Here is a 15,177-nt window from a genome sequence, read left to right on the forward strand (position 1 = left end):
TTTATTCCGGATGACACAATATCGAACTCGTCCAAGATTTTATTGAGGGTAACATTCTGACCAAGATTCATTAAGACTGGGCCAAAATTGTGACCTCTAGAGTGTTAACAAATTTTTCCTTTGATCTGACCTGGTGACCTAGTTTTTGACCTCAAATGACCCAATATCGAACTCATCCATGATTTTATTAAGGGTAACATTCTGATCAAGTTTCATTAAGATTGGACCAAAATTGTGACCTCTAGAGTGTTAACAAGCTTTTCCTTTGATTTGACGTGGTGACCTAGTTTTTGACCCCAGATGACCCAATATCGAATTCGTCCAAGATTTAATTGAGAGTAACATTCTGACCAAGTTTCATTAAGATTGGGCCAAAATTGTGACCTCTAGAGTGTTAACAGTCAAACTGTTGACGACGACGGCGGACGGACGACGGACACAAGGCGATCACAAAAGCTCACCTTGAGCACTTCGTGCTCAGGTGAGCTAAAAAAAACTGGTCATCAATGAGCTTCTATGGGAAAATCCCTTTTGTTGATAAAAAAGTTCCATAGAGTTTTATGAAACATCTCATAGTTGTAGATTTACCTATTTTCAATCATATGGCCAAATAAAAAGTATAGGTGGATCATTTCCTAGCCCTTCGTAGGGAGATTGCTTTTGGTCTGCAAGTAGGTCTAACCATTTTGTTCATTTGGTAAATATGTGATGTTTTAGTTCATAGCTAAATTCTGCTTATAAGACAATAAAACAATTACATATACTGCATCAATCCTATCTTAGCTGCTTTATCAGCTCACAGACAGGCATTTGCTGGTGGTCCCTATCAAGTTCAACCAGATTTCCTGGGTTCATGTTTGATCATGCCAAAGGGCTTTAAGTTAGTGTATTTCAATTTCAAAGTCTTATTCTTCAAAAGAAATGAGATACTTTTTAAGTGGAATGGGCTGGTACTTGTTCCAGTAGGTTCCTTGTGTCAAATGTGGGACTGCAACTGGAATACTGTTGTACAAAAGATACAAAAGACTTATTAATTTGAAAAAAAAACAACAACAAACACAACTGTATTCTCCAAAAGTGCAAGCTTAAATGTATATGCATGTAGCCTTTGGTACACTTCTTTAAATATGAGACCTTACTTGAGGCCATCAAAAGGTTTTTAATTTACACAAGAGCTGTATAAGTTGAATATAACAAATTTACAGTTTTAACTAGAAGATGCTTTTGTTAAGAACCGCATGTCTCCCCCAGTACATAGTCATATAGGCAAGAAGTCAATAGGGGAAAAGAGCGAAAGTCAAAGAGACACTGATGCTTGGCTGCAATAGGGATCATCTACTTGGCATGTCCAATCATACCACTAAGTTTCAACATTTTGGGCCTGGTGGTTCTGGGTCAAGTGGTTCTCATCGTATTGATTGGAAAGAGTTTTCTATGTTCAGCTCTCTCTGACTGACCTTTGATAGAGTGACCCCAAAAACATTAGGGGTCGTCTACTCTGTAAGTCATATCACCCTATGAAGTTTGAAGGTTCTAGGTCAAATAGTTCTCAAATTATTGACCGAAAATGGATTTCTATGTTCTGTCATTATGACCTTGACCTTTAATAGTGACCACAAAATCATAAGGGGTCATCTACTCCGCATGTCCAATCATCCTATGAAGTTTCAACATTCTGGGTCAAGTGGTTCTCATGTTATTGATCGGAAATGGTTTTCCATGTTCCAGCCCGTGACCTTGACCATTAACAAAGTGACCTCCAAAACAATAGCAGCCGTCTACTCTGCATGACCAATCATCCTATGAAGTTTCAACATTCTGGGTCAAGTGGTTCTCAAGTTCTTGATCGGAAATGATTTTCCATATTCAGGCCCCTGTGACCTTGACCTTTGACGGAGTGACCCCAAAAACAATAGCAGCCGTCTACTCCATAAAGCCCCGTCTACACACTGCAAGAAAATCTTGTAGGGCCCATAAATCACTAGATAATTTATATTTTGTACAAGCAGTTAGTGCTTTGCAATATTTCTTTAACTTGGAAGACACATTAATTTTAAATAGAGGGAAATCATGACAAGTAAATAAAAAAGATGGCCAAAATGATACTGGTACAAAGTGTTTATGAAGATCAAATATTTGGACATTTAAAAAATGAATCATTTGTGAAAACACTGATTGAGAAAAACTCTAGTTGAAGTGATACATATCCAGTTGAAGAACAAAGCTACTTAAAAGATATCATTTCAGGAAATATGAAAGAACCATCATATTTTGTTAATATGTAACCTTGTGAGAAACACCATTGATAATGTAAAAAAACTTTTTGAGAACACCGAACTTGCTCCACTGGAGTACTAGATATAATTTTATTATTGAATTATATAGACTTGGCTTTTGAGCATGCTATTCAATTAAAACATCAAAAACCCTTATCAGAACATTTGACAACACTACCATCCAAGAAAAATAGGATGAGTTCTAAACGTCATAAGATCTTGTAGCCGAAAATTATCTGGAAACTGCCACTCAAAAAAACACTAATGGGGGACACAATGTACTGTCTACACTATACAAGTTGCTGTGATTTATATATTGTGCAAGTTTTCTTGAATAGTGTAGACCAGCCTTAAGCCCTACCATCCTATGAAGTTTGAAGGTTCTAGGTCAAATGACTCTCCAGTAATTGCCCGGAAATGAAGTGTGACGAACAGATGTACAGGGCAAAAACAATATGTCTCCCCCAGCGAGACATAAGCTCAGGTGAGCAAATTTGAATAATCTTGGTAGAGGACCTCTAGATGATGCTAAATATCAAATATCAAAACCCTAGGACCCGTGGTTTTGGACAAGAAGATTTTCAAAGTTTTTCCTATACAAGTCTATGTAAATCATGTGACCCCCAGGGCGGGGCCATATTTGACCCTAGGGGAATAATTTGAACAATCTTGGTTGAGGACCACTAGATGTTGCTACATACTAAATACAAAAGCCCTAGGACCTGTGGTTTTGGACAAGAATATTTTTAAAGTTTTTCCTCTCGGTTGCCATGGCAACAAGAGTTCTTCTTGGAATTCAGTTCTTTGAACAATTTTGAAAGAGGGCCACCCAAAGATCATTCCTGTGAAATGTGGTGTAATTCTGCCCAGTGGTTTTGAAGATGTTTTTAAAAATGTTGACGGACACACGACGCACCATGGACACAGTGGTCACAAAAGCTCAGGTGAGCTAAAATAAGATAGTCCAATTTATGACTGCTGTTAATTGACACAATGGTTATGTAAAGTGTTACAAAATAACAAAGGACCTATTAAATTAAAACATATGGCTAAAATATTTTTGTGAATGGCACTTGTCCAATCACTCTAAAACAACAGTAGCGTGTGCGAATAATGCAGTTTCATATTAAATACTTCGTAGCACTTGTTAGAGGATGACAACGACATTACACTAGCAGAAGTATCTGAAGCGTTTGTAAAGTTATGGGGGGAAAAAAACTTTTCTATCAAGAGGACTGCCGATACACAGTGATGTTTTGATAAAAGTTGAAATACAAAAGCATAAAACATTCATATATGTGTAGCAAACAGAGAAAATCCATGACAATCTATGTGGAGTTAAAAGAGAAAATCCACAATAATCTATGTGGAGTTAAGAGAAAACTCATGATATTATATGTGGAGATAACAGAGAAAACCATGATAATGTATGTGAAGTCAAAATAGAAAACCCATGATACCAGTAATCTATGTGGAGTCAAAGGAGAAAACCAAAGATAATCTATGTGGTCAAAATAGAAAACCCATGATAATCTATGTGGAGTCAACAGAGAAAACTCATGATAATCTATATGAAGTCAAAAGAGAAAATCCATGATAATCTATGTGGAGTTAAAAGAGAAAACCAAAGATAATCTATGTGGAGTCAAAATAGAAAACCCATGATAATCTATGTGGAGTCAAAATAGAAAACCTGTGATAATCTATGTGGAGTCAAAAAGAGAAAACCAAAGATAAATTTGTGGAGTCATGGGGCATCATACTTGTACTCATTAGAAGGAAGTGCACCTAGAACAAGGCAGTACTCCACGTTATGTATACACAACATATGCTTTCACTCAAGCAATATAATCACATTTCTGGTATGAATATGACGTGAACAATTGTGTGTCTATAATTTATTCACTGTAATATTAATCTAGTAGATTACAATAACAGCATTCAACACAAAAATTCCAAAACTTCGACCAATAAACTTCCTGATGGTAGGAATATGCATTTTAAAAGATAATGCATGGCCCTGATATAATTTACACTCTTTCATAGGGAAAACATCTTTTTTAATACTTTTTAAATTCCCTCTTGTGTAATCTCTAGAACATTAAATTCTTCTTTCAACAAGTAAAATCTGTTTCTAACACAAATGAGAAGATCTAAGTTTCTGTGATTTTAATGAGTAGTGGCCATGGCTTTAGTAAGTTCTTCTAGGCATTCCACGGCAATCTGAGCCTCGGCTTTATCCTGGTCAGTTTTTGCCGAGTTCACAGCATTCTGGGCCTCCTGAAGATTGTGCTGCACTTCCTGTCAAGAAATAGAACAACTTTATTACAATCAAAATTAATCTACAAGATGACACCCTGAAAGTACAGAATGTACTGTGTCAAACTGAAAGAGAACTTTTTTTATTAAGTCTGTGCATGAGTATGACTGTTACACAAATATGTTTTTATTTACAATTACTAACAAAGTACCGAACACCACTCTTTCTTGGTATAAAATTACAATTCAACACCTGTATGTCATCCTGTTAAAAGGGCTGTCAAACAGAATATCATATGATTGAGAAATAACAAATTTCCACAACTTTTGGCCGATTACTTATATTACTAGGCAAATAAATGCAAAGTTGCATACTTGGAAACAGAAAATATCATACACGTCAACTGACTGAGAATTTAAAATACTAAAATTTAGAAATATTTCAAGACAGTCCTATCGAACATAATGACATGTTTATTCTTGGTTATATACAAAATATTAAGGTTACAAAGGAATCCTGTAATAAGTAACTAATAATGAATTGTATTTCATCTTATTACATACTCATTTATAAACTCAGTCAAATTTCAATGGAACCTAAAACACTGAAGTTAAATTTTCATATTGGGGGTGTGACGTCATTTGCGACGTCAGTTTCATTATCTTGTCGCGTTTAAAAGTTCTTTTACAATGATATTTCAGTTTTACTCAGGCTTAAGAACAATTTTATAACATTTTTATAATAATTTTAAGTATAAATGTGTATGTAATAAAAAGATTATTAGATCTGCATCAGGAAATATGCACTCATCCTTTCGCAGAATAATATTTCTCTCCTAAAGTCAATATTTCTGCTGTAGAACTTGTGCACATTTCTCGATACAAATCTAATAACCTATAAATATTGTTGCAAAAATTCCTCCACAAGGACATTGTAGTTATTGCACACTCACTGATCTGTAAAATATTCCAAGTCATATTTGCATATTATCTATAATCTGATGGTTACAAAATTGATATTTGATGTTAAATTCCTTTTTCATGTAAACATGGCCTAAGTCCATAATAAGACTGCCATAATTTATTAAATATTTCACCATACGGAGATGTTAAAACATAAAATTAAAATTTTACCTTTGCCTCGAAGCTTTCCAATGGATGGGCCTCCTCTGCTAAAATTTGTACAGATGAATCATTGTTTACTGTAACTGTGCCACTGGAAACTAAAATATAAACATTAAATAATCCATAATATCTTGGTATCAAAAACTTCAGGCATATCATGAATTTCTATTCACTGCAACCAAGAAAAGTGACCTCAAGCAATGTCTGTAAATTGTATCAAATTGTTCCATTGTTGTTAACATAAATGGTTGGTTGTTTTACAGAATACATTAAAATTCATGTAACTCCTACTTTGAGGAATATTTTGACTCCATTACATGTCTTGCAAAATCTTCAAAGGAAAACCAGATTACCTGAAATATTTACTAACATTTCACAAAACAGGACTTTTATTGTATCATTCCAAAGAAATTCCATTCACCATTTTCAAGCTTAGTTCAATTTACACCAACAAAAGGCATTATATTTTTCCAAGATTGCAATTTCGGATAAAAACCACAGAGAAATTCACAAGAATGAGTTTACAAATACTCTTTTAATGGGCATACAGTCTAACCTGTACTAACGGTCACCTCCGATCAGCGGTCACCTCCGTTCAGCGGCCATTTTATGATGCCCCCGACGGATTTTTCCTCTATTTTATCACTTTATTCAGCGGCCACCGAAATTGCCTCCCGACCGCCGTATTTGACCCCTTTCTGCGGCCATTTTTTCTCCCAAACCAATTATTTTTAGGCAATAATCGCCGAAGATACCCGATTTTGAGAAGCACGTGGTTGCTAAGTTTCGCGGGATTTCACCAAAAGAAGACACAATGACATGAGCTTCTCAATTAAAACTGATAACCAAAGGTGTAATCCCCTTTTGTTATGATCAAATGGCCAGTAATTATCGGTAATTAGCGTGTCACCTCGTGTCAATTTTGTTGTTCACAGTTTGACCTCGGTTAACGATAATACTCGATAACTAATTAGTAGCGTAATATTTGTGATTTTTTTTATACTTCTGTCATCAAAATACTATTAAATTTATACGAAATTAACTGTGTTTGAAAAAAAAAATAAACCACTCTATCTTTTACGGAACGTAACGGCAATCTTAGATTTAGCGTAGACAATAAGCGCCGAGAGTAGCTTCCCTTACCAAAATGGCGAAAATTGTAAACAAACTTGTTTCGAAGTTGGAAAATTGTCTGTAACAATTTTTGTAGTAAAAGAAAAAAAACACGCTGGAGTTTTAGATTGCTAAGAAGACCATTCGTATTGCGAAGGCAAATGCACGTCATTGTATCCTGGTAAAATAATAATGGAAAACCCAAAAAGAAACGGGCCTTAAGGCTACAGACTGGTCAGAAGTCTGAAAAATACATATACTGGCTGCACCTCCGGTCAGCGGTCACCTGGCTTTAGCGGCCGAATTGTCTGCTTCCCTTGGCTGGCTGCTTAAGACAGGTTAGACTGTATATACCTACAGAAAGGTACAAAAAGTTTAGTTAACGCTTACAAATTATACAATATACTCATCTTTTCGTTATAAAAAACCTGACTCACCAAATATTTTCTTCGGAGCGACACCATCTTGTTCAAAGACAGATACAATTCCTGGTTTTAGAGCTGCTATTGTGGGCACATGTCTCGCTAGAATACCAAATACACCACTCAGTGTTGGTACGTCCACTTGCTTCACAACCTCAGCATTGTAATATACCTGAAGAGTAGAATGTCTACAGTGTAAAACTAATAGTAAATACACCAAAACAATTTATATCCATATATTTCAACTGGTTAGAAGTTCAGGGCTCTTCATCAGGAAATTGGGAAGAGGCCCTGACCTTTCAAATTGGGAAATTCATACATGATAATTGCTAATTTTGGGAAAAGAGCATTTTATTGAAACAGGGTCTTTTTTCCTTCTGCAAAAGAGGCATGTAACAGAGGACACAATTGGTGGTTTCTAATCATAAATGAGCTCATTGCTTCCTATTTGTGAAATATAATTGCCAAATTTTTTTATTTTTTTACGGGAAGTTCCTGTGCCACTGACATGACTGAACTTTGGGAAAAAATGACCTTATTTTCAATTGGGATGAAAAGCCCTTAAGTTACTTCTGGTACAGTAAATTTTGCTTTCAAACATCATTGTACTTGCTTTTTTGTAGTCCTTAAATTTCAAAGCAGCCTATAAATTTAAAAAGGCATCACATATTTAACCCTATAACTGAACAATAAATAGAAAATCAATGGCTTCTTTTTACAGAAATTTCTCATTGCAAATGCATACCCACATTGTGCTACATGATCGTAACTGCAGAACAAGTTTTCCCATAGGATTTGACATTTTAAACACTGGAAATTTAGGCAGCAGAATAATGCACTATGATGATGCCTGTTTAGCTCAACAAGTTATGTAAAATAGGACTTGTGCCAGTTTGTTGGTTCACTAACTGATCTGTATAATTATATAGGCCGGTTATAGTGAAACATATGGTCAAACTAAATCCAACATGAGATATTTAGTATGGAATGAGTAGAGATACACAAGATAACACATAGAAAAAACGTCCTCAAAAATATCACTACAGGATACTGAGATATCACATCATATTTATTTGGGGGGAAAAGTATTTTCCGATTTCCGTTATCATGCACCATGTGCTATTTTTTCTCTACTTCCGGTAAGAAGTAAACATCGCATTTCGCTGTCAAATTGTTTGGAACACACTCTGTTCGAAGACTACTGGTTATTGTCAAGTGAATCGTGTATGGTAAGTAAAAATATTTATTGACTGAAGTATGTCAAATGTCTGTTACTAGGTGAATGCAATATTAAATTATATAGTTATTTGTTTTGTTTGATTTTTATGGGTTTCCGCGAAGTTCACTACCACAAAGTGTTTTATTCAAAACGTACTGATACACAGACCAGTATGATAAGTGTTTGTGTCGTAAAAAAAGATGTTTAAAATTAATTTTGTAGAAATGAAATTAAATGCATCCATTTTGTAGTAGAAGTATATTTCTTTCGAAAATACCGACTATTTTATATATCATTGTTATAGGATCAATTTTGTTATATTCAGATCAAAATTTATGATTGCGTTATGCTGTCTGTGGCGTAAGTGCTACTAGAAGAAACAAGTTTTTTTACTGTTCGAAGTGTTGCTATACTATTTGTCTGGTGTTTACTGGATTTCATTATGAGGTAAAACCCTTGTTATTTGGATTTGTAACATTTGATTTTTACAAAATTGTTTTAAATGCTTTAATACCAATGCATATAATTTCCTTGCGAAAATTTGTTGATACACCTTACAGTTTAACACTAATCTTTCCATTTTCAGTGCTGAGGAGAATTGTGTTATTTGCGACATGAAAGGCGAACGTAAAATAGCAACATTGGGTGAAAAAATGTAGATGTGTAGATAGTTAATTTCTGCAGCCAGGAATAAAGGTACTCTAATATTATATTCATGCATTTCTGTAGTTTATGCTATTTCCTGGCTTATCTAGCATTGTATATTTATTTAAACAGTGAGAAAAATGGAAGCAGAAGAATGCAATCGCGTGTTACTTATTACCAATTTAATTTCAATATTCAATTGTGTAGTGTATCTGTATTGAAAGAAAGGTATTTTCAAATCGCCATCTGTTTTTTCTCTGTATCATTGTATCAAAACATTACACGATACTTGTGTGTCATTGTATCTCCTCCTTTGAAACCTAAACATCTTGATATTTGTATATAAAAGAATGAATTATAAAAGGGATCATAATGAGTCTATTTATGTCAACCCTTTTATAAATATAGATTATATATTACTCGCCTATTAATCTTAATGTCAAATCAGTTGACCTTTATGTTTATTACTCTATTTATAAAATTGCAGGAGAACAAATGTATGTTAGACCTGCGAAAATTGTGTGCTATGAGTGTAGAAAAATTACTGCCACTCGAATCTACTTGGAGATGCAAACGGTACCTCTATAACGCAGCGAAACGGACACATTCATCTGACTTCTTTTCATTTCAAATTCCTGTTCTGTGGTACAGATGCCAAACAAAATGACAAAAAGGAATATGATGATTTCCAAATTTCAGTCAACAATAAAGAAAAATTGGAAGCGAAGTCTTCTGTTGACTCTAATCCGTACATGATCAAACAGCAGTTGATGCAAGATATCATCAAAAATGTAGCATACATTTCAGAACAGGATGTCAAGTTCCGACTCAACATCAAACACCTCAAAATACTGTAAAACGTAGTAAAGGTAGACCAACAAAAGAATCATCTGAAGAGGCATTTTTGAAAACCATGCATTATTTTGAAAACACTGAAAGTGTGCAAATAGCTTAAATTATTAAATGCTCCCAGGCAAGAGTCTTTGTAAATAAACACTCTTAACATGATGACATTGAAACAGCTGGTAGTATGTCATTCATAATTATGTTTGTACATTAAACACATTGAGGTACAGAAAATTCATTACGAAGGCAACAAGCACATCGGTAGTAAAGATACAGAGCCTAACTCCTACAGAGGCAACTGCAAAGTTTCATAATTTTAGAGTGCACTGCCGTTAAAATAGAGACATGGATTGGAAAGGAAACGAACCCTCTTGACTTGGGATGGTACAAACGTGGTGATAAACTTGTTCCTTAGCACAGAGGTTGCTCTACTGGGATGGCTGTAGATGTCATGACATTAACACTTAACTGACTTTCATAATTTTGAGAGAGCAATAAAAAGTTTTTCGAACATACTAACTTTATAATAGAGCATATTTTTACAGTATATGGCATCGCAGAGTTTTGTTCTCACATTTTCGTACATTACGGCTTTGTGTACATTTGCTGTTAGCTGAAAATTGTAGTTTAATATCGAGTTTAAAACAGTTTTAACATTTTACTGTAGTGACTTGTTTTATATATACTATAGTACAGTCACTGTTGATCTGGGATTCTTTTCCTGAATGTTTCTTAATATACTGTTGTTATTATAACATTTATTACATTTAGTGCGAGTTTCAAGCAAATAGTTTAAAGATATTGCATGCACGTTTTATTGATGGGTGGACCCACCCGCTAAGCACATTGGGAAGAGCACCTATCTACGAATCGCGGGGTCGTGAGTTGGATCCTCGGGCGGGCCGTATGTTTTCCATGACGACTTGATAAAAGACATTGTGTCTGAAATCATTCATCCTCCACCTCTGATTCATGTGGGGAAGTTTGTAGTTACTTGCGGATAACAGGTTTGTACAAGTACAGAATCCAGGAACACTGGTTAGGTTAACTGCCTGCCGATACATAACTGAAATACTGTTTAAAAACGGCGTTAAATCCAACACAAATGAAATTGATGGGTGGGGTAAATCTATAGTGTAAATCAATGCATTTATTGGTAAATGTCACAACAAAGCTTAGTATCAGCTTTAATTTATATGATATTTCATATAATCAATGCCTCTGATCAAAGAAACAAACCAACGTATAGGTTTAAACTAATGTATGTTACCTAATGAATGAACCTCTTGATTCGTCTGAATCATTAAATTGCAAAGAGGGTGCCCTTCATAATCTCATTTTTTAAGATTTTCCAATGGGAATTTTTTTCGAGGACTTTTTTTCTAAAATGCTCTAATGTTTAAAGATTATAAAACAATAAAAACATTTCATGTTGGAATTTGTTTAACCCTTTGACATAATATGTGGTAATATGACTGGCCTAATAGTGCAGAGCTCAAACTAGGACCAATTTTTGGGAGGTCACTTCTCTCTTTAGTCAAAATAATTCGATGTTCTGATTGTTTTAGGTTTGTGATGGGCAATCTAAACGTCAAAACTTCGAAGCCTCTACTACCGCCCCGATAGCCTAGTGGTAGTGCGGGAGGTTGTGGGTTCGATCCCCAACCGCGTCATACCAAAGACGTGAAAAATGGTACCAGTAGCTCCCATGCTTGGCGCTCAGCATTAAAAGGGAAACTGGCCTCTTCTCTCATACCCTTGTAGCGATGGATTCCATCAGGAATGAGGTGTCGAGTGTGATTAATATAAGTTGTAGAACTTCCTTCACAATCGAACTAAAATAAATTATGTATAAACTAAAACTTCGAAGGACCAAATACTGGAGGATAAATCACAGTACACAGTAATATGAAGTTACTGGTTTTGTTGCTTGCGCATATTGCGTGTAAACATAGTAAACATTAATAGTGTACAGTACATACATAGGTTTAAATCACAAGAAAATTTGTATTTTTTTTTACATAAATCAATGAGGAATTTAATCCCCTTTTGATTCATGTTTTATTTGAATTTCTGGCCAATTCATGACATAATCGGCATTTAAACCTTTAGCATGTACGGCTCTCCCATATTGAAGTCATTCAACCAACATATTTTCAACAGATTTCTTTACTTTTCAAACCAAAGTATTTCTGAAGTGTTTATAACTCTTTAATCCTGCGAAAAATATGATCGCAAATTCCATAAATAGTGCAATTTGCACACCGAAACTGGAAGCTTTTATCAAATTCTTGCTTTTCTCGGGACCGATGAATTAAAATAATATACTTACTGTTCTTAGTATTTAAGAGATGGATTGTGCTCGTGAAAAAAAGTTGCCGTTACATATTGTGTTTTTTGTAAATATTTGATAAATAGCTCTCTCTCGGGTTTGAGGCTTGTTGAATATGAAATGTTAACAGCATTTTTCATCGTTTTAGATACATAGTAAATGAAAGAAACAGGAAACAGTATTATTTATAAATAATAGATTAATCTGAGAAAAACACGATCTCAAATTTGATAAATTATTGATAATAATTAGCACATTGTACCCCGTAATCAGACATATTTTGTTGGTTTAGTGTTTTTCTCAAGACTGAAGAATTTAGTTATTTTAACATGGATTGTGCTCATAAATTGTTGAGTTCAATTTACTACTTGAGTAGAGAGCTATTTCTATAAAATAAATTTTGATATTTCCGGGATTAAAGAGTTAAATCTATAAATACTTCTGAAATACTTGTGACTGAAAAGTAAAGAAATCTGTTGAATGACTTCAGTACAATGTAATAGTACTAATACAGAACTGCCTTATGAACAGCCACCTGCGGGCTATTTCACTATTCATACGCGAGAGCCTGGTTGGATACTCGTGCCTGTCACAGTGATTCAGTACAGCCACAGGCAATATATATTCTCAGTTTTCCTAGAAACCCCCAAATAGTACTTTACTCCCCCAGTTTTGGAGACAGCGTTTATGTATCTCTTAGTGAGGGGGTGCAAATGTGCAAGAAAAACTCCTCAATTTTTCACCCCAAACTTTAACTGTTTAAACTGGTTAAAATGTTTAAATGCCTGTGGGAAAACTGATTCTGCGAGAAAATGTAAGTTACAGCATTTTAAAATGGGTCCTGGCAGCCACTGGAAGTTTCTGAAATTTATACAGAATAAAGAAAAACAGTTATTTTTTGTCTTTATGCCTAAAGATAGGAAACAGGCTGATTCGGACCGTGGCTGATTCGGACCATGGCTGATTCGGACCACATATTTTGAATAAAAGTAGATAATGACCATATAGTTTGACTGATTCAGACCAGAAACTTTGATTTAAGGCAGTGGCTACGATTACGGTACCGTAATCCTAGCCTCCGGTTCTAGGATTACAGAAGTTCCGTATTCCTAGACAACCCTATGAGGATAGGCTAGGATTACGGAAATATTTTAAGAGGCATAAAGTATATGTTAGGACACGCATAAATGATGTTGTAAACTTACTTATTTCACTTATTTTTTCATGTCTGCCTTATTATTTCGTGTTTTCTATCCGCCGTTTTGGGTTAGTATAATCTGAATGGCGGCGCGCGGAAATATATTAGAAATATAAGTGTCAGAGTTAGATTAAAAAAAAAGAAAAAACTTTGAATTTTATGATTTATAACCATGGTGTATGTTATTAAATACCATTTGTGTTGACTTGATGAAAAAAAATGCAGGTATATACGAAACATAGATACTTCTATAATATTTCCGCGCACCGCCATTAAGATTATATACTAACCGAAAACGGCCGATCGACAGCACGAACTATTAAGTGAAATGAGTAAGTTTACAATGTCATTTATGCATGTCCTAACATAGATTTGATGCCTCTTAAAATACTTCCGTAATCCTAGCCTGTTCTCATAGGGTTGTCTAGGAATACGGAACTCCCGTAATCCTAGAACCGGAGGCTAGGATTACGGTACCGTAATCGTAGCCACTGCCTTGATTTAATAGTCAATAATGACCATATCATATGTTTTGGATGATTCAGCAATGTTCAGACAATGATGTTGATTATAGCTTATATAGAGGTTTAACTTGAAGTAAGAACATAAAATATACAACGTACAAGCAGGTAAGAAGTTTTGACAAACTAAAATGCATCACTTATGCATTTAAAGAAGGACTTTAATTATTCTTTGCATCAGAGATTAAACTTAATACTCATAAAGTTTATTTTTACTCATGACATTTATGTCAGGAAAACTTAAACAATTTGGGCCGAATAAGCCAAGTAAATTTGGTCCGAATCAGCCATGGTCCGAGTCAGCCTGTATTCCTAAAGATATTATAAATTTTGTTTACCCCACCCACCGGTTATTCATTTAGAATTAAGTCACCACATACTTTTCCTGGGGACGCAAACGTGAATGACATGCTGTCTGGATCTGTGCTTTCGTTACATTTTTGCTGAGATAATACTGAAAGCCTCTGACACTGAGAAAGCAGTCGAGGTCCTCTTAAAAACTGCCGACAAAGAGACATGTTTGCACAGAAAATGGAGGAAGGGCATCTGCAAGGGAGCTTACTCTTGGACCACAAATTCCATTCGTTCTCAATATTTTTCATACCTTTTAGTTTCGTATCACATGGAAGTGCTCAAATGTAATTAAGAAATAATTTATAACAAAAGAGTGTTTTAACAGTATTTACCGCCTGAGTAAGATTAGGCTAAGTAAATTCTTAAATTTTGATGCTAGGTTAGTTATTTTGAAAACATTTATTAAATCCAACTTTAATAGTTTTCCTCTTGCACTTATGTAGCAAAAGTACTACAGAAAAACTGAATGGAAAAACTTCAATATATAGCACTTAGGATTATTTTTGATGAATACTCTCTCTCTCACTCGACATGCACATTATTTAACAAAGTTCATATGACATCGCTTCATTTAGGTAGGCTCAGAACTATTGCCGCTGATACCGTGACATTTAAAGAGTTTGCAAAACTAGACTTCAAACAAAACTCGTCTGAAAATGTATCATAAGATTCTGTGGTTTGTAAAACGCATGGTTTTGTAATTTTCAATATTATTTATTTATTAGGCATTGATATTATCACGCATTAAGGATATTATTATGCAATGCATTGTAAACCTTCTCCGCACATTAACTTCATGCAGTATTCTAAAAGTATTTTCTTAATACATGTACTTACAATTCAGTATAAATAAATGCATGTTAACTT

At 34.6% G+C, this 15,177-nt stretch overlaps 1 protein-coding gene across 1 annotated transcript; it reads right to left on the reverse strand.

Moving 5' to 3' along the window:
- Positions 1-4,159: 4,159 nt before the first annotated feature.
- Positions 4,160-14,558, reverse strand: LOC123523766 (ATP synthase subunit delta, mitochondrial-like). Its single transcript, XM_045301413.1, has 4 exons — positions 14,337-14,558; positions 7,211-7,367; positions 5,670-5,758; positions 4,160-4,577 (listed from the first exon to the last, which is right to left on the reverse strand). Exons 1-4 carry the CDS (start codon positions 14,556-14,558, stop codon positions 4,446-4,448), a joined length of 600 nt encoding a protein of 199 aa, XP_045157348.1. The 3' UTR covers positions 4,160-4,445.
- Positions 14,559-15,177: the final 619 nt, after the last annotated feature.

Source organism: Mercenaria mercenaria, chromosome 3 (genome assembly GCF_021730395.1).
Source record: "Mercenaria mercenaria strain notata chromosome 3, MADL_Memer_1, whole genome shotgun sequence".
Lineage (NCBI taxonomy): Eukaryota > Metazoa > Mollusca > Bivalvia > Venerida > Veneridae > Mercenaria > Mercenaria mercenaria.